The sequence below is a fragment of the Chiloscyllium punctatum genome, chromosome 3, assembly GCF_047496795.1.
Source record: "Chiloscyllium punctatum isolate Juve2018m chromosome 3, sChiPun1.3, whole genome shotgun sequence".
Lineage (NCBI taxonomy): Eukaryota > Metazoa > Chordata > Chondrichthyes > Orectolobiformes > Hemiscylliidae > Chiloscyllium > Chiloscyllium punctatum.
This window is the reverse complement of record NC_092741.1, coordinates 101,872,854-101,899,304: the sequence shown is the minus strand read 5'-3', so window position 1 is coordinate 101,899,304 and position 26,451 is coordinate 101,872,854. Positions and strand designations below refer to the sequence as shown.

General features: G+C 40.0%; 1 protein-coding gene across 2 annotated transcripts in view; it reads right to left on the bottom strand.

The window, feature by feature from the left end:
- The window catches only part of cad (carbamoyl-phosphate synthetase 2, aspartate transcarbamylase, and dihydroorotase), a 161,594-nt gene that overhangs the window by 111,105 nt on the left and 24,038 nt on the right, over positions 1-26,451 (bottom strand). For both annotated transcript variants that reach the window (XM_072557614.1, XM_072557624.1), the window contains exons 2-4: positions 23,424-23,563; positions 8,704-8,833; positions 3,963-4,105 (exon numbers count right to left, since the gene is read on the bottom strand). In XM_072557614.1, the coding sequence (XP_072413715.1) occupies positions 3,963-4,105; positions 8,704-8,833; positions 23,424-23,563 (413 nt within the window). The remainder of the gene's footprint in view (positions 1-3,962; positions 4,106-8,703; positions 8,834-23,423; positions 23,564-26,451) is intronic.

Below are 26,451 nucleotides of genomic sequence, written 5' to 3'. Positions count from 1 at the left end.
CAAGTTTCACAACATCTTTCTGATAGGAAGGAGACCAGAATTGCACGCAATATTCCAACAGTAGCCTAACCAATGTCCTGTACAGCCGCAACATGACCCCACAACCCCTGTACTCAATATTCTGACTAATAAAGAAAAGCATACCAAACGCCTTCTTCACTATCCTATCCACCAGCGACTCCACTTTCAAGGAGCTATGAACCTGAACTCCAAGGTCTCTTTGTTCAGCAACACTTCTTAGGACTTTACCATTAACTGGACAAGGCCTGCTAGGATTTGCTTTCCCAAAATACAGCACCTCACATTTATCTAAATTAAACTCCATCTGCCACTTCTCAGCCCATTGGCCCATCTGATCCTGTTGTAATCTGAGGTAACCTTCTTCGTTGTTCACTACACCTCCAATTTTGGTGTCATCTGCAAACTTACTAACTGTACCTCTTATGCTCGCATCCAAATTATTTATGTAAATGACAAAAAGTAGAAGACCCAGCACCGATCCTTGTGGCACTCCACTGGTCACAGGCCTCCAGTCTGAAAAACAACCTCCACCACCACCCTCTGTCTTCTACTTTTGAGCCAGTTCTGTATCCAAATGGCTAGTTCTCCCTGTACTCCATGCGATCTAACCTTGCTAACCAGTCTCCCATGGGGAACCTTATCAAGCGCCTTACTGAAGCCCATGTAGATCACATCTACCGCTCTGCCCTCATCAATCCTCTTTGTTACTTCCTCAAAAAACTCAATCGAGTTTGTGAGACATGATTTCCCACGCGTAAAGCAGTGTTCCTTAATCAATCCTTGCCTTTCCAAATACATGTACATCCTGTCCCTCAGGATTCCCTCCAACAACTTCCTTCTTCAAAAGAATTCTATTATATTGGTAAGACATGACCTTCCCTGTACAAAACCATGTTGCCTATCACAGATAAGCCCATTTTCACCTAAATGCAAATAGATCCCATCCCTCCGTATCTTCGCCAGCAGCTTCCCTACCACTGACGTCAGACTCACCAGTCTATAATTACCTGGATTATCCTTGCAACCCTTCTTAAACAAGGGAGCAACGTTAGCAATTCTCCAGTCCTCCAGGACTTCATCTATGTTCAAAGATGCTGCAAAGATATTTATTTCCTCTCTTGCTTCCCTCATCTCATTCAGACCTAGGGACTTATCCAATTTAATGTCTTTTAGAATCCCTCCTTATGCCAACCTGATCTGGTGTAATCTAACATCTATCCCTAACCGCAACACCCATCATGTCCCGCTCCTCGGTGAATACCGATGCACAGTTTTCATTAAGAATTAAGTTAGTTGCATGGGCTTTGGAAAATTAAAATCAATTCGATTCAGGGAGAATCCATCGGACTGGAAAACAGCTCTGTAATTCATTTACTCTAAAAAGGGCAGAAAACCGGAAACTACACATGAATTAGCTTCACATCTGACGTAAGGAAACAGTTAGAAGATATTATTAAAGATGTTATAACAGGGCAATTGGGTAGGTGCAAGGTGATCTGATAGAACATAGTTTTCTCAAAAGGAAATCACTTAAACTTTAATTTAGAGTTCTTAGAAAAATGGTAGATGCAGGTACATTTAAGATACATTTGGACAGGTACATGAATAGGAAAGATTTACAGGGATATGGGACAAACACAGCTAATAGCCAACGTGGACAAGTTGAACCGAACGTCTCTTTCCATTTTGTCTGACTATAGCAGTGAGGATCTGCCATGATCATACTGAATGGTGAAGATGACTCAAAAGGGCCTAAAGACCTTCTCCTGCTCCTAGTTTCTACATTTCTCTGACAATTTCAATTGTAGATCAAAGTTTTGCCTTTCATGCTTTTTATCTGACACTCAATGCTGATCACCCTATACAAAGTTAATAATAACTGTTGAATTCTAAAATGTGAAAATATACAGTAATATAAAGCTTTTTGTAACCAGCCTAGAATAATGTAACTTCATGTGACAACTATTGACTCGTTGAAATTTTTTTTTAAATTGTGAATCAAGTATAATACAGACCAAGCTCAATGATAATTAGCAGGGCTGACAAACAATTCTCTAATAGTTTTAAATTTAGACAATTTGAACCAGCTCCAAATTCTGTGGAAGCTCTGGTCAGAGCTTTAACAACAGAAATTGTTGACATTTATCAACCTTAATGCTGTTATGGCTGATATTTGTTAAGGCTATTAATCCGCCATTTCTCAGCCCAGCTCTGCATCCTATCAATGTCGTGTTGTAGCCTGTAACAGCCCTTGACATTATCTACAACATCAATGACCTTTGTACCATTGGCAAACTCACTAACTCACCCTTCCACTTCCTCATCCAAGTCATTTATAAAAAAATACAAAGAGCAAAGGCACAAGAAAGGATCCCTGCAGGACACCACTAGTCACCAACTTCCAGGCGGAATAATTTTCATCCACTATCTTTTGCTGCCTTCTTTCGGCCAGCCAATTCTGTATTCAGTCAAAATTTCCCTGTATCCCATACCTCCTAACTTTCTGAATGAGCCTACTGTGGGGAACCTTATCAAATGCCTTACTGAAATCCATATACATCGCATCCACTGCTCAACCTTCATCAAATTGTCTCGTAACATCCTCAAAAGAACTCAACAAGGCTTGTGAGGCATAATTTTTAATCAAACTGTTTTTCCAAATAGTCATAAATCCTCTCTCTCAGAATCCTTTCCTGTATCTTGCTTACCATAGATGCAAGACTGACTGGTCTTTAATTCCCAGGGATTTCCCTATTTCCCTTCTTGAACCCAGGAACAACATTCACCTCCCTCCAATTATCTGATACTACTCCCGTGGAGAATGAGGATGCAAAAATCATTGCTAGAGATGCAGCAATCTCAATCCATGCTTCCCATAGTAACCTTGGACATGTCTGGTCCAGCCCTGGGGATTTATGTATGTTGATGCTTCGCAAAATTTCCAGTATATCCATTTTCTTAATATCAATCTGTTCAAGCCTTTTTTGTTTTTTTTTTACATCACTCTCCTCTCATCTTAAGATGATGCTCCCTGGTCTTGAAATCCCCCATCCTAGGCAAAAAGACACCGACCGATAACCTTGTGTATATACACCCATTATGATTTTAATAATAAACCCCTTTCAAAGGTCACCTCTCAACCTCCTACACTCACATGAAAAAAGTCCCAGCCTATCCTTATAACTCAAACCTTCCACACCTAGCAACATTCTGGTAATTACTCTTCTGACCCCTCTCTAGATTAATAATATCCTTCTTACAACTGGGTGATCAGAACTGGAGACAGTACTCCAGAAAAGGCCTCATCAATGTCCCGTGCAATCTCAACCTAACTTACTAACTCCTATACTCAAAGGACTGAGCAATGAAGGCAACAAGCATACCAAACGCCTTCTTAGCCACCCCATGTGTGACACAAATTGCAAAGAATTATGTACCCTGAACCCCTAGGTCCCTCTGTTCTACAACATTAACCAAGGCCCTACCTTTAATTGTATAAACTGTTCACTTGACCAAAATTAAATACTGCACATTTATCCAAATTGAACTCCGTCTGCCATTTTTCAGCCTATCCAAAAATGTGCAGGTTAGGTGAATTGGCCATGCTAAATTGCCCGTAGTGTTAGGTGCAGGAGTAAATGTAGAGGAATGGGTCTGGGTGGGTGCGCTTTGGCGGGTCGGTGTGGACTTGTTGGGCTGAAGGGCCTGTTTCCACACTGTAAGTAATCTAATCTAATCTAATCTAATCTACCCATTTGTATGAAACACTTTGATTCTATTTTCTGTGTTAAAGATTATATAAATTTGTTGCCACAAATGCTTAAAGCAATCAAGATGAAATTGGATACAATATCAAATTAGCTGGAATGGGTAGGTCTGGGAGAATTCAGTACGTACAAACCTTGAATGATCTTTTTGCACTTCCGATTGTTTGTTTTTACCTTAATGGAAACTTCCTTCACCAAATGTCTTTTATTTGGGTCATCAAAAGGAAGACTGTTCTTGTCTGTCCCATCTATGACTAGCTTTCCCAGCAGTGTGCCTTTTTCTCGAATCTTCTTTGTTAGGCTTCTGGTATCCACACCTAAATCAGTTTTCAGAAAATAATACTATTTCATAAAACATCTTAGGGAGACTGTGCTCGCGAGAAGGCATTTGTAATCAACTCTAAGGAAATAATGCAAAAGTCAACATTTTTATTAAAGAGTACGTATTTTGAATGAGTATTTTACTTTTCCAGAAGTTCTACAAAAATAAAAATCAGCTAATAAAACACAACCAGTTTGCAAAATTAATTTTTTTAATTACAATCTTCTGAAATAAATATAGATATAGGTAGCTTGTCAGTGTAATGAAAAGATGTTTTCTGTTCCAATTTTCCCTAACCTCAGCATAACATTCACAGCATATACAACTGTATAGCTTGGTTACTCAAACAAAAAAATTTTAATATTGAGCTGTATTTAAAAGACAGAACAATAGATAGTCGCTATACTCCCTTTTAAAACAAGCAACTTATCTGAAGGCCCAGGAGATAAAGACTGTAAAAGGTTGAACAGAAATAGAGCAAGGTGAAGATTTAATTTGATAGCAGAGATATTACAAGAGCATGAATCAAAGTACTTAGGTAATTAGTGTCTGAATCCAGCTGATTTAGAAACACAACTGCTCGAGTTCAAAGGTTGAGAAACGGATAGCAAACCATGATAATCAAGTAATAAAGCTGTCAAAGCTACATCAAAAGGTTGCTACCAGAACAAAAAAGCTCTCTGATTTGACCAGTAACATAGATTTTATTGGTTCTAGCCAGACAGCAAAGTGAATGAATCTACGTAAGGGTTTTCTGCTGCACTGATGGTCACCCTAACTCTAAGCCAGGAGGTCTGGGTTCAAGTTTCATCTGCCATAACGTTATAATCAACTCTCAACAGATTTGATTAAAAATATTTAAACTACTCAGCTACAAAAGGTTGACTGGTAACTTGCTACTGACCTCAAAATATAATCTGACTGCTTAACAAAAAAAAAGCGAAGAGTTGTTGGATCGATCAATATGCATTGGAAAAAGTGCAAAGCAGATCACAATATTCCATGTTGTGACTGTATTAGTGGTATTCAGCAGCTTATAAAATTTGTAACCCAACTGAAAAAGTAACATGTAAATTTCTGCTGACTGGAACTGTATAGTTGAAATACAAAATATACAGAACCAAAAAAAAATTCCTTCAGGCAAAGATTACAGCCTTTCTTACACATTGGGCCTTCATGTGATTCCAGACTCTCAGGAAAGTGTTGACTGTTTACTGCTATCTGACATGGCCAAACAGGCTAGCAAGTCTACACAATGAAATTAAATCGACTACTTAGCAGAAAAAGGTCTGTCAACATCACATTCCTCCTTCCAAAACTGGGAGTGTTTTTTTTGCACAATTGAATAAAAGCAATAACCTTGCAATTACACTCACAGGATTACAAAAACCATCGTCATCATCATCCCAAAGTCCAGTTCAGACACACTCCATGAAATCACATAGCATCAGGTCAAATGAGGACAAGGAAACCTCCTGATTACATGTACTGCATCGTCCGCAGTTCCTGATCACAGATGTGACTGGCCATGTCTGTGCTGATTGTCTCCATTATGACTCTGCAGTGGTCACTCCAAAGTCCCGTCTTAACAAGTTAGAGAGTATGGTCAATAGCATGTGGCACTACTAAATGGCTGAGGACAGATATAGAACAGATCTAGTAACAAAAAGTAGGCATTTAACAACACAATTCTATTTCACCACAATCTGGACCCTCACTGCCTGGAATCTTAAACACCACCACCAAGTTGGGAGATCAACCCTGCTTAAAAACAAATGAGGGGGGCAATCTCGGAACAACATCAAGCATACCGTGGGCGGCACGGTGGCACAGTGGTTAGCACTGCTGCCTCACAGCGCCTGAGACCCGGGTTCAATTCCTGCCTTAGGCGACTGACTGTGTGGAGTTTGCACGTTCTCCCCGTGTCTGCGTGGGTTTCCTCCGGGTGCTCCGGTTTCCTCCCACAGTCCAAAGATGTGCAGGCCAGGTGAATTGGCCATGCTAAATTGCCCATAGTGTTAGGTAAGGGGTAAATGTAGATGTAGGGGTATGAGTGGGTTACGCTTCGGCGGGGCGGTGTGGACTTGTTGGGCCGAAGGGCCTGTTTCCACACTGTAAGTAATCTAATCTAATCTAATCTAATACCCAAAATGAAGTGTCAAGCTGGTAAAGTCTGATCTGTCAGTTAGACAGGACAGACTTGGGGATGGTGATGATGGTTTCTACAGTACCGTGAACACAGTATTAACAGCATACCAATAGCAGGAGTAGTTGTAAAAGATAGGCGAAGTATTCCCATAACTAACAGATCATATCTCAGCTCTACAATCCTGCCACATCCAGTGATGAACAAGTAAATCCAACAGGAGAAGGAAGAGGCGGTGCTTCACAAATAACCCCATCCTCAATGCTGCGGGAACCCAGTATTTCAGTGCAAAAAACAATGCTGAAACATTTGTAAGCATCTTCAGACAAAAGATCTGAATGAGGTAAAAACCAGTATTCCTGATGAAGGACTTTTGCCCAAAACGTCGATTTTCCTGCTCCTCGGATAATGCCTGAACTGCTGTGCTTTTCCAGCACTACTCTAATTCAAAAGATCTGAATGGTTGATCCAATACAGATATTAGTCTTCAGCCAATGCAATTCACTCCACATAATATACAGTGCCCTCAGCCATTTCTTGATATTACAGCAGCAATGAGCCCTGACAATATTCCAGCAATAATACTGAAGGCTTGGGCTCCAGAATATGTTGCATCCCTAGCTAAACACAGTTAGGCAAATTGAGAAAATTGTCCAGATTTGTCCCAAGCACAAAATGGCCAAATTCAAACCATCTTATCAGTCTACTCATGAACATTAGCTAACTGTACTTGACAGTGTTACCAAGCAGTATTTGCACAGCAATAAGTAACGTGTAAATTTCTGCTGACTGGAACTGTATAGTTGAAATACAAAATATATGGAACCAAAAACACTCAGTATGATTCTATCAGGGTTGCTCTACCACTGACTTCACTATAGCTATGCCTGGACAAAAGAGCTGAACTCTTGGTACTTGGAGTGCAACTGCCCTTGACATCCAGCATTATTTGACAGAGTATTGCATCAAGGAGCACTAGTAAAGCAAATTGGGAACATGGGGAAAGCTCTCCTCTGGTTGAAGTCATACATAACATAGAGGAACGGTTGTAGTATTTGGCAGTCAACCATCTCAGCTCCAGGACACTGCTACAGGAATTCCTCAAGGTAGTATTCTCAGCCCAACTGCTTTCAGCTGCTTCACCAATGGCCTCCCTCCGTCATAAGACTGGATGTGACGGATGTTTGCCAATTACAACATCCCTGAGGTTACCACTGACCAGAAAATGAATTGGACAATCCATAAAACATTGTGACTACAGGCAGTTCAGAGTCTAGAAATAATCCACTAACATCCACTCTGCTCACTATTGACACATAGTAGCATCAATGTGGACCATCTACCATCTGAAATGCATCAAAGCTCCTCAGATAGATTCCTCTGACCCATGATCAAAGCAGCTCAACACCATATTCTCCATCCCAGCCAACAAAATCCACATTATAACACACAATGAAAAAAAAATGAAATGTTTACCAAGCAGACATGTCCCGATGTTTAGCAAATTTTCATCCTATTACCCAATTTTCTACTCAGCTTTCAGTACTAGACCTACATTTTGCATATTTTTGTAATGCTGTTTTTGTGGTCAACCCCCAATAAAATTTCCTTGCCAGACTCACTATAGAAGCATCATATCATTGACAGCAGTCTTCTGAATTCATGCCTCAGCTTTGGAGTGGCCCCACTGGCTTCCTGTCATGGCCGAATTGCTTGCTGCAGCTAGCTGTGCCTGCAACTCTAATCAGGCTCCCCAGGAGCTATGGTCAATGTAAGGTATGTATTCAATACATTTATTTCTTTCATATGATCTTTTTCCATTTCTGTTCTCCCATATCTTTGAGATTGTTTTATGCTGACAACCTCTTTTTCCAAGTATGGGGACGGCAAACACAAGGGGACACAACTTTAAAGTGAGGGGAGATAGGTAGAAGAGAGATGTCAGAGGTAGTTTCTTTACTCAGAGAGTAGCAAGGGTTTGGAATGCTTTGCCTGCATCGGTAGTAGATTCGTCAAGTTTAAGTGCATTTAAGTCGTCCTTGGACAGGCAAATGGACGTACATGGAAAAGTGTAGGTGGGATGGGCTTCAGATTAGTATGACAGGGCGGCGCAACATCGAGGGCCAAAGGGCCTGTACTGCGCTGTAACGTTCTATGTTCTATTGAGGTAGTGCGGCCCTCATAAAGGGAGAGTTTCCAATCTTTGGTCTGTTCTGTCAATGAAGTAGTTTTCTCTGTCCAATTTAATCTGCCTTTTTTTAATTCACCTACCCACTGAAATAGTTCATTGCCAAAGTCATGTATCTTCTCTTCTATCCATCTCTGCCTTCCTAATCAAATACTTCATATTATTTTCTTGACCCATGATTAAAGCCAGAAAAGTTGACCAAAATTTATCTTAAAAAATCACAAATTCCAAAATGGAGAAAGAGAGAGTATATTCTTACCCTCTAATGCAGGAATTCCTTGTTCTTTCAACCACTGGTCTAATGAGCGAACAGAGCTCCAGTGACTTGGATGCTGTGAATTTTCACCAATCACTAATGCGGCAGCATGAACTTTGGAAGACTCAAACCACTAAAATAGTAGTAAAGCATGAAAATTAAATGAGAACTGTTTGCCAGTGGCAGAGGATAAAACTTGAAAAGAAATCTAAATCTAAGAAATGAGTTCTAGCACAAAATACAGTAGATACTGAAAAATACTCAACAGGGCAAGCATTTGTGGAGAGAAGCAATGTTAATGTTTCAACATGACCTTTCATCAAAACAATCTAGGACTCCATTAAAAGAAAATCAAAAATACAGCGGAACCTCGATTATCCAGCATTCGATTATCCGAATTTTGGATTATCCAAATAAGATCGTATAATCCCAATGCTGTGTTGTCCAGCATTCGATTATCTGAACAAAATATTCCCTACCCGTGTCGTTCAGATAATCGAGGTTCCTCTCTACTGTACAATAACGAATATAGATATTTAATTTGTCCAAATGCTGACATTTGAGTTTTAAATATTGAAATACTTGTGACAATATTTCCTAATTAAACATTAATTTTAAATATTAATTTAACATTAATTAAACATTAAATTTGTAATTATGTATATATGTAACATTATATACGGTGAAACTTATGGACAAGTTACAGTCATTTGTAGTTGCGGTTGTCATAGAAGCAGATAATCATTATTAATTACAGGATACTCAAGTAACGGTTTACCTTAGGTGCTCATTGCACTTCCCATTTAAGTTTAGTAATTATTGAAAAGTTGCCAATCTGGAAACTTTGTTAAGTATTTTACAAGTGACTGGGAAGTCCATGGTTTAAACATTGAAAGAATGCTTTGATAAGGCTTTGAAATTTCAAACGCTACTCATTGAAACAAATATAGTCAGTGTTGTGAAGTTGGGTAGGGTACTTGTTGAGTGGGAGGCAGCAAGTTAGAATTTGATGTTTGTAAAGGCGACAAAATGTATGAGCAGAACTTGGGCCATTCACCCATCCAGTCTGTTCTGCCATTCCATCATGGTTGATGGAATTTTATACCCCATTTTCCTGCTTTCTCCCCATAATCTTTGATCTCCTTGGCAATGAAAAACTTATCTATCTCTATTTAAAATATACCTAGACCTTGCATCCACAGCCTTCTGTGGCAATGAATTCCACAGATTCACTACTCCCTGGCTAAAGAAGTTTCTCCTTACCTCTGTTCTAAAAGGTCTTCCCTTCGTTCAAAGGCAGTGCCCTCAGGTCCTCATCTCTCCTGCCAATGGAAACATCGTCCCAATGTCCAGGCCATTCGGTATTCTCAAAAGGGTCAATCAGATCCTCTCTCACTCTTCTAAACTCCTTAGACTATAGTCCCAGAGTCCTCAAACATTCCTCATAAATGTTAAGCCTTTCATTTCTCGGATCATTTGCAAGAACCTCCTCTGGACCCACTCTAGGGTGGATACATCTTTCCTGATGTATGGGGCCCAAAATTGCTCAATACTCTAAATATGGTCTGACCAGAGCCTTACAAAGTCTTAGAAGTACATCCCTGCTTTTATATTCTAGTCCTCTCAAGATGACTGCCAACATTGCATTTGCATTCCTAACTACCAAGTCAACCTGAAGTTTACCTTGAGAAACCTGGAATGGGATTCCCAAGTACCTTTGCACGTCAGATTTCTGAATTTTCTCCCTATTTAGAAAATAGTCAATGCCTCTATTCTTCTTGCCAAAATACATGACCTCATACTTTCCCACACTGTATTTCACCTACCACTTCTTTGCCTATTCTCCTAAATCCGTCTAAAACTTCCTGCAGCCTCCCCACCCCTCCACCTATCTCTGTCACCTACAAATTTAGCTGGAATGCCCTCAGTTTATATGTTAATATCTGGATGAAAGAAAAGTGAAAAGTTATGGTCCCAACACCAACGCTTGCAGAACACCACTAGTAAAGCACTTGGTGATGGTGGTTAGGGTATGGAGTTTGGGGGTGGGGGGAGCAGGTGAGGCTTTAAAAGATCATGTGCTTTTTCTGTGATTAGACATTTAAAAATGGATGACCGTGAGCAGCTTGACAGTTTGCAAATACAGAGAGAATACCTGAATTGAAACATTTGTATCAAAAGGCCATATAGTTAGCAGGCCAAGCAGCAGTTTTTACCAACATAATAGGCTTTTCAATTTAGCCAATGTCAATGACACACTTAGAACCAAAAACACCTTAAATTTAATTCTGATGGTTTTGACAAGTTAGGACCAATCCTTTATTGGTCAGAGTACTGAGTACAGGAGTTGGGAGGTCATGTTGCGGCTGTTCCAGGACATTGGTTCGGTCACCGTTGGAATATTGTGTGCAATTCTGGTCTCCTTCCTATTAAAAAGATGCTGTGAAACTTGAAAGGGTTCAGAAAAGATTCACAAGGATTGGAGGGTTTACAGGGTTGGAGGGTTTGAGCCACAGTAAGGGGCTGAACAGGCTAGGGCTGTTTTCCCTGGAGCATCGGGAGGTTGAGGGGTGACTTTATAGAGATTTATAAAATCATGAGGGGCATGGATATGACAAATAGACAAGGTATTTTCCTGTGGTGGGGAGTCCAGAACTAGAGGACATAGGTTCAGGGTGAGAGGGGAAAGATATAAAAGAGACCTAAGGGGCAACTTTTTCACGCAGAGGGTGGTACGTGTATGGAATGAGCTGCCAGAGGAAGTGGCGGAGGCTAGTACAATTGCAACATTTGAAAGGCATCTGGATGGGTAAAGAATAGGAAGGGTTTGGAGGGACATGAGCCAGGTTCTGGACATGAGCCAGGTTCTGGCAGGTGGGACTAGATTGGGATATCTCATCGGCATGGACGAGTTGGATTGAAAGGTCTGTTTCCTTGCTGTACATCTCTATGACTCTGGTTTCTAATTAAATTCAGTGAGGAATTTGTTTTTTTTAATTTGAGTAGATATTTTATGGTTAATCTTGCAACAGATTTGACCTTGCATAAAGTGAGAAACAGTCTAATCTCTTCTGCTGATGATATTTTGCTGAAATAATTATTTTCCCTCTCAAATAACTCCACAGAAGTGGATATTCCATCACCAAGTCACCCTTTATTTAAATGGACATAGTACTCACTGTTCCAGCTTCTTCAGAGCCAGCTCTCAGCATGAACAAAACCTCTGACACTCGTGTCAGAGTTCCCCAATTGGACCAGCTTAATAGCCCCAATCAGGGAACTCATTCTATGAAGTACACCTGGCTGACCTAGTCAAAAATCACTGCACCCTCAAATCCTATCATAGGATATTTCAATTAACAGGACAGAAGTGTATGAAGTTAGAGTAGCAAAGCCCTTGCAGAATGGATGACATTATAGTTTAACAAACTACTGTGCTTTTTGTCCACTTTGAGAGCTTGGTTTACATTATGTGTTTTGTCTGTGATCACTGTTTTGTGCTCAGTGATCGTGATGAGAGAATGGAGAAAATTATTCAATCAGCCCAGATAATAAGTCAAAGATTCATCGCACTGTTGTGCAGTTGGATATCAATAGTACCTGCTTCCCGCAGGGATCTCCCTCAGTTCTAGCTAGATCAAAACAAGAAGCGTTAACATGAAGCTCTAGGGTAACTACTGCGAATTCTAAATTAAATTAGATTTATACACCAACAGTTCGCCTTTGCTCCACAAAAGTAAATTAAATGCAGAAAATGCTTCGACCTGGTTGATTCCATTGGCGTAGGATGGTCGTAGTACATTTCTGCATTAAAGTGATCATTTGGATCCCAGGACATTGTAGGAAGCTAGGGAAGAAATTACACGGTTCACAGCACAGATATTTGGATCAACAACAGCCATGGGTGAGCTGCTGAAAGACTGGAGGGTGGCTAACATTGTGCCATTATTTCAGAAAGGTTACAAGGAAAAGCCAGGAAACTGTTGACCAATGAGCCTCACATCAAGCGTGGGTAATTTTTGGAGAGGATTCTGAGAGGTAGGATGTACACGCATTTGGAAAGCAAGGACTGATTAGGGATACCTAATTAGCATGGCTTTGTGCATGGGAAATCATGTCTCACAAATTGGATTAATTCTTTTTTGAGGAGTTAACGAAGAATATAGATGAAGGCAGGGGAGATTTGCTTGAGAAGAAAGGAAGCAAAGTTAGCAAGTTTGCAGATGACCCCAAAATTGGTGGTTATAGTAGACAGTGAAGTTATCTAGGAGTATAACAGGAGATTAAATCAACTGAGTCAGTGGGCTGAGGAATAGCAGATAGAGTTTAATGCAGGTAAATGCAAAGTGTTGCATTTTGGTAAAACAAACTCAGGCAATGATTATACAATTCATGGTAAGGCCCCGGAGTGTGTGTTGAACAAAGAGATGTGGAGGTACAGAAACATCGCCTCAGGGAGGCAACAATGGTCTAATGGTATTATCGCTCGACTATTAATCCAGAAATCTGGAATGATTTTTGAACCTGGGTTTGATTCCCACCACAACAGATGGTAGAATTTGAAATCAATAAAAAAAATCTGGAATTAAGAGTTGACAGACTAGCATGAAGCCATTGTCAATTGTTGGAAAACCCCTCTGCTTCTCTAATGTCCTTTAAGGAAGGAAATCTACCATTCTTACCTGGTGTGGCCTACATGTGACTTCAGATTCACAGAATGTGGTTGACCCTTATCAGCCTTCTGAAATGGCCTAGCAAAGACACCTTGGAGTGCAGGTTCATAGTTTCTTGAAAGTGGAGTGTCAGGTGGACCGGATACGGAGGAAGGCATTTGGTCTGCTTGTCTTTATTGGTCAGTGCATTGAGTATAGGAATTGAGAGGTCACGTACAGGACATTAGTTAGACCACATTTGGAATACTGCATTCAGTTCTGATCTCCCTGCTGTAGGAACAATGTTGCAAAACTTGAAAGGGGTCAGAAAAGATTTACAAAGATGTTGCCAGGATTGAAGCATTTGAGCTGGGGCTGTTTTCCCTGGAGCATCAGAGGCTGAGAAGTCACCATGTAAAGGTTTATAAAATCATGAGGGGCATGGATAGGGTGAATAACTGAGGTTACCACATACTACCTTCCTTCGGCTGATGAAGCAGTACTCCTCCATGTTGAGCAACACTTGGAGGAAGCACTGAGGGTGGCAAAGGCATCAAATGTAGTCTGGGTGGGGAATTTTAATGCCCACCACGAAGAGTAGGTCCCGTGGCAGATGGTGAAGGAACCAACAAGAGGAAAAAACATACTTGACCTCACCTTTACTAATCTGCCGGCTGAAGAAGCATCTGTCCATGGCAGTATAGGTAAAAGCGACCACTGCACTGTCCTTGTGGAGATGAAGTCCCAGCTTCACACCTCCATCATGTTGTGTGGCACTACCACTGTGCTAAATAGGACAGACTTCGAACCGATCTAGCAGCTCAAGACTGGACATCCATGTGGGCCATCAAAAGTAGCAGCACTGTACTCCATCAAAATCTGCAACTTCATAGCCTGGCAGCTCCCCCACTCAACTGTTACCATCAAGCCAAGGGCTCAACCTTGGTTCAATGGAGAGTGTAGGAGGGCATTTTAGGAGCAGCATCAGGCATACCTAAAAATGAGGTGTCAACCTGGTGAAGCTACCAAAGAGGACTACTTACATGCCAAATGGCATAAACAGCAAGTGACAGATAGAACTAAATGATCCCACAACCAACGGATCAGATCCAAGCTCTGCAGTCCTTTCACATCCAGTCGCGAATGGTGGTGAACAACTAAACAACTCATTGGAGAAGGGGGGGGTCCACATCCTCAATGATTGAGTCGTCCAGCACATCAGTGCAAAAGATAAGGCTGATGCATTCGCAACATCTTCAGCCAGAAGTGCCGAGTGGATGATCCATCTCGAGCTCCTTCAGTGGTCACCAGTCTCCAGCTAATTCGATTCACTCCACGTGATATCACGAAACAGCTAGAGGCACTAGATACTGCAAAGTCAGTGGGCCAAGACAACATTCCAGCAATTGTACTGAAGGTGTGCGCTCCAGTGGCCACTCTCCGAGCCAAACTCTTCCAGTACAGTTAAAACTAGACAATGTGGAAAATTGCCCAATTATGTCCTGTACACAAAATGTAGGGCAAATCCAGAGCCGGTGCAGAGCTTGGAGAAACGAGTCCCAGAAGAGCGCGTGGGGAAATGGATCCAGGTGCGGCACTTAAGGAAGCAAGTCCATGTGGATGCATTTCTTACAGTTATTTCATTTCAGTCATACAAAAAATTGATTTAAGTTCTTTCATTGTCAAAAAAATCAAAAACCTCCAAAGAAAACAAAAAAGCGTGTTTTTTTCATACGGAGTTCTGTTAACAGACCTTTTGGCGAGGCCGACATGTAGATAGCTCTGATTTCTTTTCTCTCTAAATGTATGTGCAGAAGAGAGACTTTTTTTAAAATCACTAAACAGATTTTCTTCAAAAAACACCAAGGAGAGTTTCTTTTATAAATTGCAGAGTTGTTTTTTCTAAAATTATGCACGTAGGAGAATTTTTTAAAATCATGGAGGAGAGGGGATTTTCTAAAAAAACAGATTTGTTTATGGAGCTTTTGTAGCGGCCGACACATTGATAGCTCTCGAATGAGTTTTTCTGAAATATCAGAAGATTTAAAGCTGTCTGCTGAACCACTTTAAAAAAAAGGAGTCTTTCTTTCTCAAATTCAATTGTTCACCTAAGCAGTTGACTTTAAGATTTACGGGTTTGTTTTTTCTAAAAACTTATTTTTTTGTATGCTTAAGTCTTACTGTAAGTTAATTTCGTTTTAGCCATAAATGTTACTAAGGACATACAAAAGACAGTTATTTTTAAAAAAGTGATTACACAGCAGGATCAGTCAGATAGTTGGGTGACTGCTAGGAAAGGTAAGAAGGTAGTTCAGAAGAAGTGTCCTGTGGTTATTTCTTTCTAAACCAGATACTCAGTTTTGGTATTGTTGAAAAAGGATAGTCTGTCATAGGAAAATAGAACAGGCAGTCTGACTTTAGGTACTAACAACATAGCTTGTGTAAGATGGGGTTTGAAAAAAAAACTAAAAGAATAATTGTTACAAGAGACTCTGCTGTCAACAGCACGGACAGGAGATTTTGCGGTAGTGAACATATATCTAGGCTACTATGTTGCTTTCCTGGTGCCAGGATTAAGGAAGTCTCAAAACATTTGAAGCATATTGTTAAAAAGGGGAGAGTGTACCAGCAGAGATTATTGTGCACATTTGTACAGGCTTTACAGAGTGAATGTAAGAGGCTAGGCAGAAGATTAAAACCAGAACCCCGAAAGTAGTAATGGAGATAGTAAGGACTGCAGATTCTGGAAATCAGTCGATAAAGTGTGGAGCTAAAAAAACACATCAGACAGCATCAGAGGGGCAGGAACGTTGACATTTTGGGTCAGGACACTTCACCAGTCCTGTCTGACCTGCTGTGTTTTTCCAGCTTCATATTTTAAAACGACTCAAAAATAGTCATCTCTGGTTTGCTCCCAGTGCCAAGCCAAAATGAGAGAAAGAATAAAAAACTATAAAAAGGAGATAAAATCAATGGCTGAAGTGGTGGTGTAATGTCCAGGGATTCGGGTTCTTGGATCATTCTGATCTCTTCTGTGGCAGAAAAGACCTGTCCAAAAAGTATGGTTTTTGTTTTTACTGAAAAGAGACCAATGTCCTCGCAGAAAGATTTGTTAATTCTTGTTGTGGTTCTGTTCGCCGAGCTGGGAATTTGTGTTGCAGACGTATCGTCCCCTGTCTAGGTGACATCCTCAGTGCTTGGGGGCCTCCTGTGATGTGTCTCTGGCATTTATAGTGGTTTATCTCTGCCGCTTCCGGTTGTCAGTTCCAGCTGTCCGTTGCAGTGGTCGGTATATTGGGTCCAGGTCGATGTGCTTATTGATTGAATCTATGGATGAGTGCCATGCCTCTAGGAATTCCCTGGCTGTTCTATGTTTGGCTTGTCCTATAATAGAAGTGTTGTCCCAGTCGAACTCACGTTGCTTGTCATCTGCGTGTGTGGCTACTAAGGATAGCTAGTCGTGTCGTTTCGTGGATAGTTGGTGTTTATGGATACAGATCAGCTGGAACTGACAAACGGAAGCGGCAGAGACAAACCACTATAAATGCTGGAGGAAACATCACGGGGGCTCTCAAGCACTGAGGATGTCACCGAGACAGGGGACAAAACATCTGCAACACAAATTCCCAGGTTGGCGAACAGAACCACAACAACGAGCACCCGAGCTACAAACCTTCTCACAAACTTTGAATTTGTTAATTCTATTAAAGGAGGCTATAAACTATTGGAGGGGAATGAAATGATCCCCAGTAGCAGTGTAAATACAAAGACAGGTGGTGAATCTGAAAAGAACAAATGAATTAGAAGACCAGACATTCAACAAGGCATTCAACAAGGTTCCTCTATGTAGGCTGGTTAGCATGGTCGGATTGCATGGAAAACTAGCCATTTGAACTCAGAACTGGCTTGAAGGTAGAGACAAGAGGGTGGTAGTGGAGAGTTGCTTTTCAGATTGGAGGCCTGTATGCCACAAGGATTGGTGCTGGATCCACTGATTTTTGTCATTTATGGAAAATGATTTGGGTGTGAACACAGGAGGTATGGTTCATAAGTTTGCAGATGTCACCAAAGTTGGTGGTGTTGTGGACAGTGAAAAAATACAACACGATGATCAGCTGGGCCAATGGGCCAAGGAGTGATTAAAATAAGGTGCTGTATTTTGGAAAGGCAAATCAAGGCAGGACTTACATACTTATTGGAAGATCCTGGGAAGTGTTGCTGAACAAAGAGACCTTCGAGTACAGGTTCATAGTTCCTTGACAGTGAAGTTTCAGGTAGATAAGATAGTGAAGGCAATGTTCAGTATGCTTGCCTTTATTGGTCAGAGTACTGAGTACTGGAATTGGGAGGTCATGCTGTAGATGAACAGGACATTGGTTCAGCCACTTTTGGAATGCTGCATGCAATTCTGGTCTCCCTTCTATCAGAAAGATGTTTTGAAACCATAAATGGTTCAGAAAAGATTTACAGGGATGCTGCCAAGGTTGGAGAGTTTGAGCCAAAGGGAGAGACTGAATAATCTGGGGCTATTTTCCCTGCAGCATCGGAGGCTGAGGGGTGACCTTATAGAAGTTAATAAACTCATGAGGGGCATGGATAGGCTAAATAGACAAGGTCTTTTCTCTGGAGTGGGAGAGTCCAAAACTGGAGGGCATAGGTTTAAAGGAGAGAGGGACCAAAGGGGCAACCTTTTCAGGCAGAGGGTGGTGTATGTATGGAACGAGCTGCCGGATGAAGTGGTAGAGCCTGGTACAATTACAACATTTAAAAAGGCATGTGGATGGGTATATGAATAGCTGAAAAATGTGTTGCTGGAAAAGCGCAGCAGGTCAGGCAGCATCCAAGGAGTAGGGGAATCGACGTTTCGGGCATAAGCCCTTCTTCAGGACTGAGGAAGGTGTGCCAAGCAGGCTAAGCTAAAAAGGTAGGGAGGAGGGACTTGGCGGAGGGACGTTGGGAATGCGATAGGTGGAAGGAGGTCACGGTGAGCGTGATAGGCCGGACAGGGGGTGGGGCGGAGAGGTCAGGAAGAAGATTGCGGGTCAAGAAGGCGGTGCTGAGTCCGAGGGTTGGGACTGAGATAAGGTGGGGTGACGGGAAATGAGGAAGCTGGAGAAATCTGTATTCATTCCTTGTGGTTGGAGGGTTCCCAGGCGGAAGATGAGGTGCTCTTCCTCCAGGCATCATGTTGCTATGGTCTGGCGATGGAGGAGGCCAAGGACCTGCATGTCCTTGGCGAAGTGGGAGGGGGAGTTAAAGTGTTCAGCCACGGGGTGGTTGGTTCGGGTGTCCCAGAGGTGTTCTCTGAAACGTTCCGCAAGTAGGTGGCCTGTCTCCCCAATGTAGAGGAGGCCACATCGGGTGCAGCGGATGCAGTAATTGATGTGTGAGGAGGTGCAGGTGAATTTGTGATAGATCCTTCCAAAGCTGTGTGTTATACATCTCTATGAGCAAGCCAGAGACGAACTAACACTGAAGAATTAAATGGCATTTACTTCAATGCAAGGAGTCTTACAGGTAAAGCTGATGATCTTAGGCCATATTTGGGACATGGGGACATCATAGCTACGACAGAAACTTAGCTGAGGGATAGCTAGGACTGGCAGCTCAATGTTCTGGGTTTCAGATGCTATAGGAATGATAGAAAGGAGGCAAAAGAGGACAGAGTAATACTTGTGATTAAGGAAAACATTACTGCTGTAACTAGAGGAGGAGATATTTCTGAAAAATTGCCCAGGGAAAACATATGGGTTGAAATTAGAAATAAACAAATACAATGATCACCTTGATGGGATTGTACTGCAGACTCCCAATAGTCAGAGGGAAATGAAAGAACTAATATGTAGAGATGTCACATAAATGCAAAAATTAGAAGAATGTAATAGGTAATTTTAATTTTCCAAATATTGACTGGGACTACCATAAAAGGTTTGAATGGTGAAGAATTTGTTAAATGTATTTGAGGATTTATTTTTCCAATCAATTTAAGGTATTCCTGGTAGAGATGGAGCAGAACTTGACCTTTTCTTGGGTAATAGGGCAAGTGACTGAAATATATTCAGGGAACACTTTGGGTCTACTGATTGTTATGAAGGTGTTAAGGTGTACTGTACCTTTAAGAGAGCTGAAAGACTTAGCAAGCACAGAGTGCTGGAGAATTTATAATGTAACATTTGGTCCAGCAGTTAGCAGGAGCTGAGTTGCTATGAGATAAAAACAAATTCAAATTTGGCCAATTTAAATTATGCCCGAAGATACTAAACTCCAATCCAGTTTGAATTTGGTATTTTGACAATATTAAAACTAATGAAACGATCTAATGCTCTGATGTACAAATATTAAAACAAATTGAACAGTTGGGGAACAACTGCCAAAAGACCAAAAGGTGTAGGCTGCTCGTAAGAATTTAGAGGTACCCATCTAGAGATAGAGTTTGCACAGCATAAAAACATTAACAATTGACCTGGAAAGCAAATCTAGAAAGAGAAGATTCGACAGCCGGTTGGTTTTGACATTTGAGTTTTTCTGTAAATCTTAATCGGGGGTCTTTTCGGACCAGTAATATAGAGGAGAAGATAAAACATAGGTTTAGGTAAATGAGTTGGGAATAGTTGTTAGTTAATTATTCTGTTCTACTTGTCAAAAAATTAAAGTTGTTAACCTTTACTTTAAAAAGTGACTTTTGGGATAGTTCTTTGCATCTCTAATTTCAACATATTACAGCAAGGGTTAAATAATTTCTGTGTTGCTAGTTTAAATTAGCGCGGGTGTGGGGGTGCGTTACCCCATGTTGTAACATGACCATAATTCTATTTATTTTAAAACAGTTGTGGAAAATTCAAACTTTTAAATTGGAGCAAGGCAAAATTTTGAAATGGTATGAGACAAGAACTTTTACAAATTGATTGGAGTAGACAGTTCACAGGTAAAGGGGATAAGTGGGAGACTTTCGAAAGTATGATGATGAGAGATCAGAGGCACTATGTTCCTGTTAGAGTGAAAGGCAAGGCTGGTAGGATTAGAAAACAATGGATGAATATAAATATTGAAGTTCTAGTGAAGAATAATAAAAAAAATTGTATATTAGATATAGACAATTGGGTTCAAATGACTCTCTTGAACAGTATAAAGAGTGTGTCGGGGCATTATTAACAGTGAGCTAGGAAGGCAAAGAAAGCATATGAGATAGCCTTGGCAAATAAAGATCAAGGATAATACGAAGAAATTCTAGAAGTGCATTAAAGATGAATAGAGCAATTAGAGAGAGAGCGCAAGAGCGAGAAAGGCCCCTTAAAGATTGAAAAGGTCATCTTTGTGTTGAACCTCAGGAGGTGGGCAGAGATAGTAAGTAAAAAATGACATGAACACTATGGAGAAAAAATTTAGGTAGAGAACACAGGGAAACAAATATTGATGTTTTGAAAACAGTTATATTCTAGAAGTTGTTGTCCGAGGAGGTCTTACAAAAATATGAAGAAAGATGGACAAATCTCTGGGACCTGGCCTATTGTATTCCAGGATGTTCTGGGAAGTTAGGGAGGAAATGACATGGCCGCTTGCAGAAATATTTGTATTATCTAGAAATGTGGGTGAGACGCCAGATGACTGATGAGTGGCTAATGTTGTGTTTTGGTTAGAAGGGATGTAAGGATAAGTCTGGGAACTACAGACCTGTGAATCTTACTTCAGTGTTGAGTAGCTTTTTGGAAGTGATTCTGAAAGACAGGATTCATATACATTTGGATTGGCAAGGAACGATTAGAGATAGTATGGTTTTGTGTAAGGCAAATCATGTCTCAAACCTGGCTAAGCTTTTTCTTGAGGAAGTAACCAAGAAAATGGAGGGCAGAGCAATAGACATTATTTATTTGGACTTCACTAAAGCCTTTGACAAGGTTCTAGCTCAAAGTTAGATTACATGGGATTCAGGGTGAGCTTACCAACTGGATACAAAGTTTGATCATCACCAAGAGACCAAATAATGGGGAAAAGTTGTTTTTCAGACTCGAAGGCTATGACCACCTGTGCCAGTTATATATAAATGATTTAGATGAGAAAACAGAAAGCATGATTACTAAGTTTGCAGATAACAGTAAAATTGGCAGTACAGTGATGGTAAGGAAGGTTTTCCAAAATTATTAAACGATTTTGATCAATTGGGTCAATGGACTGAAGAGTAGCAGGTAGAGTTTTATTTGGATAAATGTGAGCTATTGCATTTTAGTAAAACAAACAAGGACATGGCCTACACAATTAAAAAGTATGGCCTTGGTAGTGTTGTACAACAGAGAGATCTAGTGATTTAGGTACATAATTCATTAAAGTTTGCATCACTTATAGCTAGGATGGTTAAAAAGGTGTTTAGCATGCTTGCCTTCATTGCTCAATGCAAGTTGGGATGTTGGTCAGGCCTCTTCTAGAATACTATGTCCAGTTCTGATTACTCTATTCTTGGAAGGACATTATTAAGCTGGAGAGGGTACAGAAGAGATTTGGCAGGATGTTGTCAGGAATGGAGGATTCAAGTTGTAAAGAAGGGCTGGGACTTATTTCACTCAAGTGCAGGAGGTTCGGGGTGACCTTATAGGAGGTTTATAAAATCATGATGAGTATAGATAAGATGAACGGCAGATATCTTTTCCCTAGGATGGGGATTTCAAAACCAGGAGACTTTTTTCCCAAAAAAAAAAGACAGGCCAATTCTTTTCTTCTTAAAAAATAGTAGTTCATGTGTGGCATTAACTTCCAGAGGAAGTTGTGGATGCAAGTTTTAATGTTTACAATATTTTTTAAAAAAGCTATTTAGGCAAGCACACAATTACAAAATGCTTGGAGGGATATGGGCCAGGAGCAGGTAGGTAGGACTGATCTAGTTTGGGATTATGGTTGGCATAGACTGGTTGGACCAAAAGGTCTGTTTTTGTGGTGCATGACTAACTACTATTTATCTGCGTGCTGGCAACAAAGAGCTTTAAAATACACTTTCAACTTTCATAAGCAACTCTTAAGTTTTGATCACTGCATGCAAGATTTGCAGGGAAATAATAATGTATTAAATTTTAAATTCACCAATTTTATTCAAATATCTTGATCCACCCTTCCAAAAAAAAATTTGAAGTGCCACAATAACCTAGGTGTCCAGGTCCCACAGTTGGAGCACACATGCATGCCCTTAAAACTCTTTTAGGATCTCAAGATGTGATCATATTTAAACATATGCATTTCTTTAGGAGCTTGACAAGGCAGATGCTGGGAGGAAGCTTCCTCTGGGTGGGTAGCCTGACACTGGAAGGAATAGACGAACTCGGAATAATTCAGTAAAGAGGAAGCATTTATTCAAAGGGTTCCAAATCTTTGGAATTCTGTACCTGAGAGATAGGAATGCTCAAATCAAATTGATTTTATTTTGCATCCAAAACTTAACTATTTCTGTCTCAAAGGATTTAGGAATTGAGTGGGAAATTGGTAATGACATAGAAGCTCAAGCATAATCTTATTAAATGGTGAAGCAGGCTCAAAGGGGTCAAATGGCCTACTTCTGTTACTCTTTTTATTTATTTTCCTATGTTTTTTCTAAATGAAGCCACTTTATCTGACGAAAGAGCAGCAGTCTGAAGGCTTTGTGATTTCAAATAAACCTGTTGGACTATAACCTGGGTGTCATGAGACTTCAACCTTGCCCACCCCAGTCAACACTGGCGCCTACACATCATTTTCTAAATAATGAGAAGAAATTCTCTTACACATTTATATTGTTTCCCACTTTATAAGTATTACTTTTACCTACAACTGAAGTAACTGCTCCTTAAAAACACAACTTGCTGCTTTGAGACATTCAAGAAGGGGGTTACATAAATGCATGTCTTTATTTTCTTTAAAAGGTACAATTACTTGGTCTCCTGCAAAGCAGACAATTTATTGAAGTCAAATGCTATTTGTGACTCAATAATTTATTGAGAATTGACCCCAAATAAACCAGATTAGCTATATTTAAGGAGATGCACCATTTTGTTTGGGTTGTTGGCTAGCTCAAGCATTATCATATACAATAACATATTCGATGCTATTTACCTTGCTGAGTCCATATTTATCTTCTTCATCCTTTGGTATGCCATAATTCCCAATTAATGGATAGGTAAGGACAAGTATTTGGCAATAATATGATGGATCAGTCAAGGCCTCTGGGTAGCCAACCATTCCAGTCTGGAAAACTGAAAGGAAAATTCATTACAGAAGCCACATATATTGACAACTGTATATCCAACGTGACGGTTTTTCTTCAGGCATTATTCTGAGGCAAGGTTATTATTGTAAAATTATAAAGTACAGCTTTCAGGCTTTGATTCAGTTCTTCCTTTAATTCATATAGTAACCCTTTATCTTCCAACCAAATTGATCTGCAAAAGATTCTTTGGGCAACTTATAAGTTTTCATTTCTTGCAGGATTAAAAAAGTACCTGGGTTAAATGATCTGTACTCAATAAGCTAACAAAAGGTAAAAAGTGTACAGGCTGAGATCTTCCTTCATAACAATTTGATGATATAGTAAAACATCACATTTAACTGTAATGGGTCAAATATCAACATTTTTCATTCTTACAAACACTTAGCAAAGAGTCATGTTATCACTTCAAATGAAATTTATATTGAGTTTGTAAAACATTAAAAAGTGACCCACTACCTCAAAATGCTCTAGACAATTATCAAATTAACTAAGTCCCCAGTGGTGTTCATGCTGCAGTTTCAATAATTTCAAACCTACAAGGTAGAACAACTGATTGTCCTTTATTTACATTGCAGGTATCTTAATCTTTCGACTTCTTAAAAGAATTTTAGCACAGTGAAAAATATTGCTCTTTTTCCTTGAGACAAAGTTGAATAAAGTTTAATTTGTTAATATTCAATCCACAGAGTGTTCACAGTATTTAAATAGTGAACTGTTTATTTTAAGCATTCCTTCTGGTTGAACTCTTTAGAAATAAGCTTGAGACAGGCAGATTAAACTCTTCGGCCAAAGAAAAACAAAATGCTGGAGATAATCAGCAACAGAATCTGCGGAGAGAAATAGAGTTAATTTTTCAGGACAATTAACAGTTGAGATGAAAAGGTCACGATACAACAATTTTTAAAACCAAGAGGAGAAACATCTCACTCTAGTTTTGAATGATCTTGTGTTCAGCACAGCATTTGCCTTTTATTTTCCTTCTTCCATCTTTCAAATACCATGGCAAAACAACATTCAATTAACTATTCATCCTGGCCTGTTCACCAAGCATTCGTGCACTTGCTTCCTTCAAAGGCTTGCAGTCATGCAATCTCAATTTTACAATTCTCTTTCCTTATTTTCAAAACCTCACCCTTCTCCATCTGTGAAATCTTCTCCAGTCCCACAACCCTCTCAAACACTGGTTCTCCTCCAATTCTGGTCTTTTGAGCATCCTTAACCTTAAGTGCCAAGCCTTCAATAGCAACTACCCGAAGGATAGTCATTGATTTGGAGATGCCAGTGTTGGACTGGGGTGTACAAAGTTAAAAATCACACAACACCAGGTTTAATTGGAAGCCCTAGCTTTCAGAGTACTGCTCCTTCATCAGGTGGTTGTGGAATACACAATTGTTAAGACACAGAATTTATAGCAAAACTTTACAGTGTGATGTGACAAATTATACATTGAAAAATATGCCTTGATTGTTTGTTAAGTCTCTCATCTGTTAGAATGACTATGTTAGCTTTACTTCTTTCATATGTAAATCACAGAACTTTTTTCAAAAGTTACATTTTCAGGTTAACTTTAATAATTGGTGTAATGTCAGCCTAGATAATGTGTTGAAGGTATTAACCCCGTGTGCTGTTGTCTGTGCCATAATGTTTAGACTGATTCTAATTTAAAAAATGAGTTATCAGAGTCGATCATGGATTCATGCAAGGTTTGTGATTTACATATGAAAAGAAGTGAAACTAACATAGTCACTCTAACAGATGAGAGACTTAACAAGCAATCAAGACATTTTTCATTGTATAATTTTAGCTCCATCAACACTGTAAACTTTTGCTATAAATTCTGTGTCTTACAATTGTGTACTCCACAACCACCTGAAAGAGCGGCACTCCGGAAGTTCATGCTTCCAATTAAACCTGTTGAACTATAACCTAGTGTTGTGTGATTTTTAACCCGTAGGATAGGGTGAATAGCTTTTTCAGAGGGTGGGAGGATTGATCCGAAACTCGAGGGCATCTGTTTAAGGTTCAAGTGGCAAGATTTTACAAAGGGATCTAAGCGGCAACTTTTTCATGCAAAGGGTGGTGTGTGTATATGGAATGAGCTGCCAGAGGAAGTGGTGGAGGCTGGTACAATTACAACATTTACAAGGCATCTGGATGGGTACATGAATAGGAAGGGTTTAGAAGGATATGGGCCAAATGTGACTAAATTAATTTAGGACACCTGGTTGGCTTGGACAAGTTGGATTGAAGGTTCTGTTCCCATGTTGCACAGCTCTATGACTGGAATTCCTACCTTAAAATCTCTTAAACTTTCCCTTGTCTTGAAAATAAGTCAAAACACAAAGCTACCACTTCAACAAACATTTTGCCATCTGATGTAATGTTGCCTGTCTTTTGCTCACTAATGCTCTTTTAAAGTCCAAAAGGCACTTTAAATAGAAATTATTGCTGTTCTCCATTCACTTATTTTCACTATTAGTACGAGGATTTCCTCATTGCAATGGAACCCCTAAAACTGTTAAACTTTTACAGCAGCCAATGCTACATTTTATTGTCCAATGTCACAATCCAGAGAAAACCTTTGCTAACTCAATACCACCATTTTGTGAAATTTCAGCTCAACTCAAAACTTATGGAAAGTCCGCAGTTTTAGTCTCCTTATCTGAAGGAGAAGTTCTTTTCAAAAGAAGGTTTACCGAACCGATTCCTAGGGCAGTAGCACTTTTGTAGGAGGTGCGGTTGAATTGATAAGGTTTATATTTGATGGAATTCAGAAGAACGAAGTGGGGGTCTCAAATTTTAACAGGACTAGACAGGGTAGCTGCAGGAAGAATGCAGGAGGTGGGTTCCAACTAGTGAGCTGGAGCAGCGCCA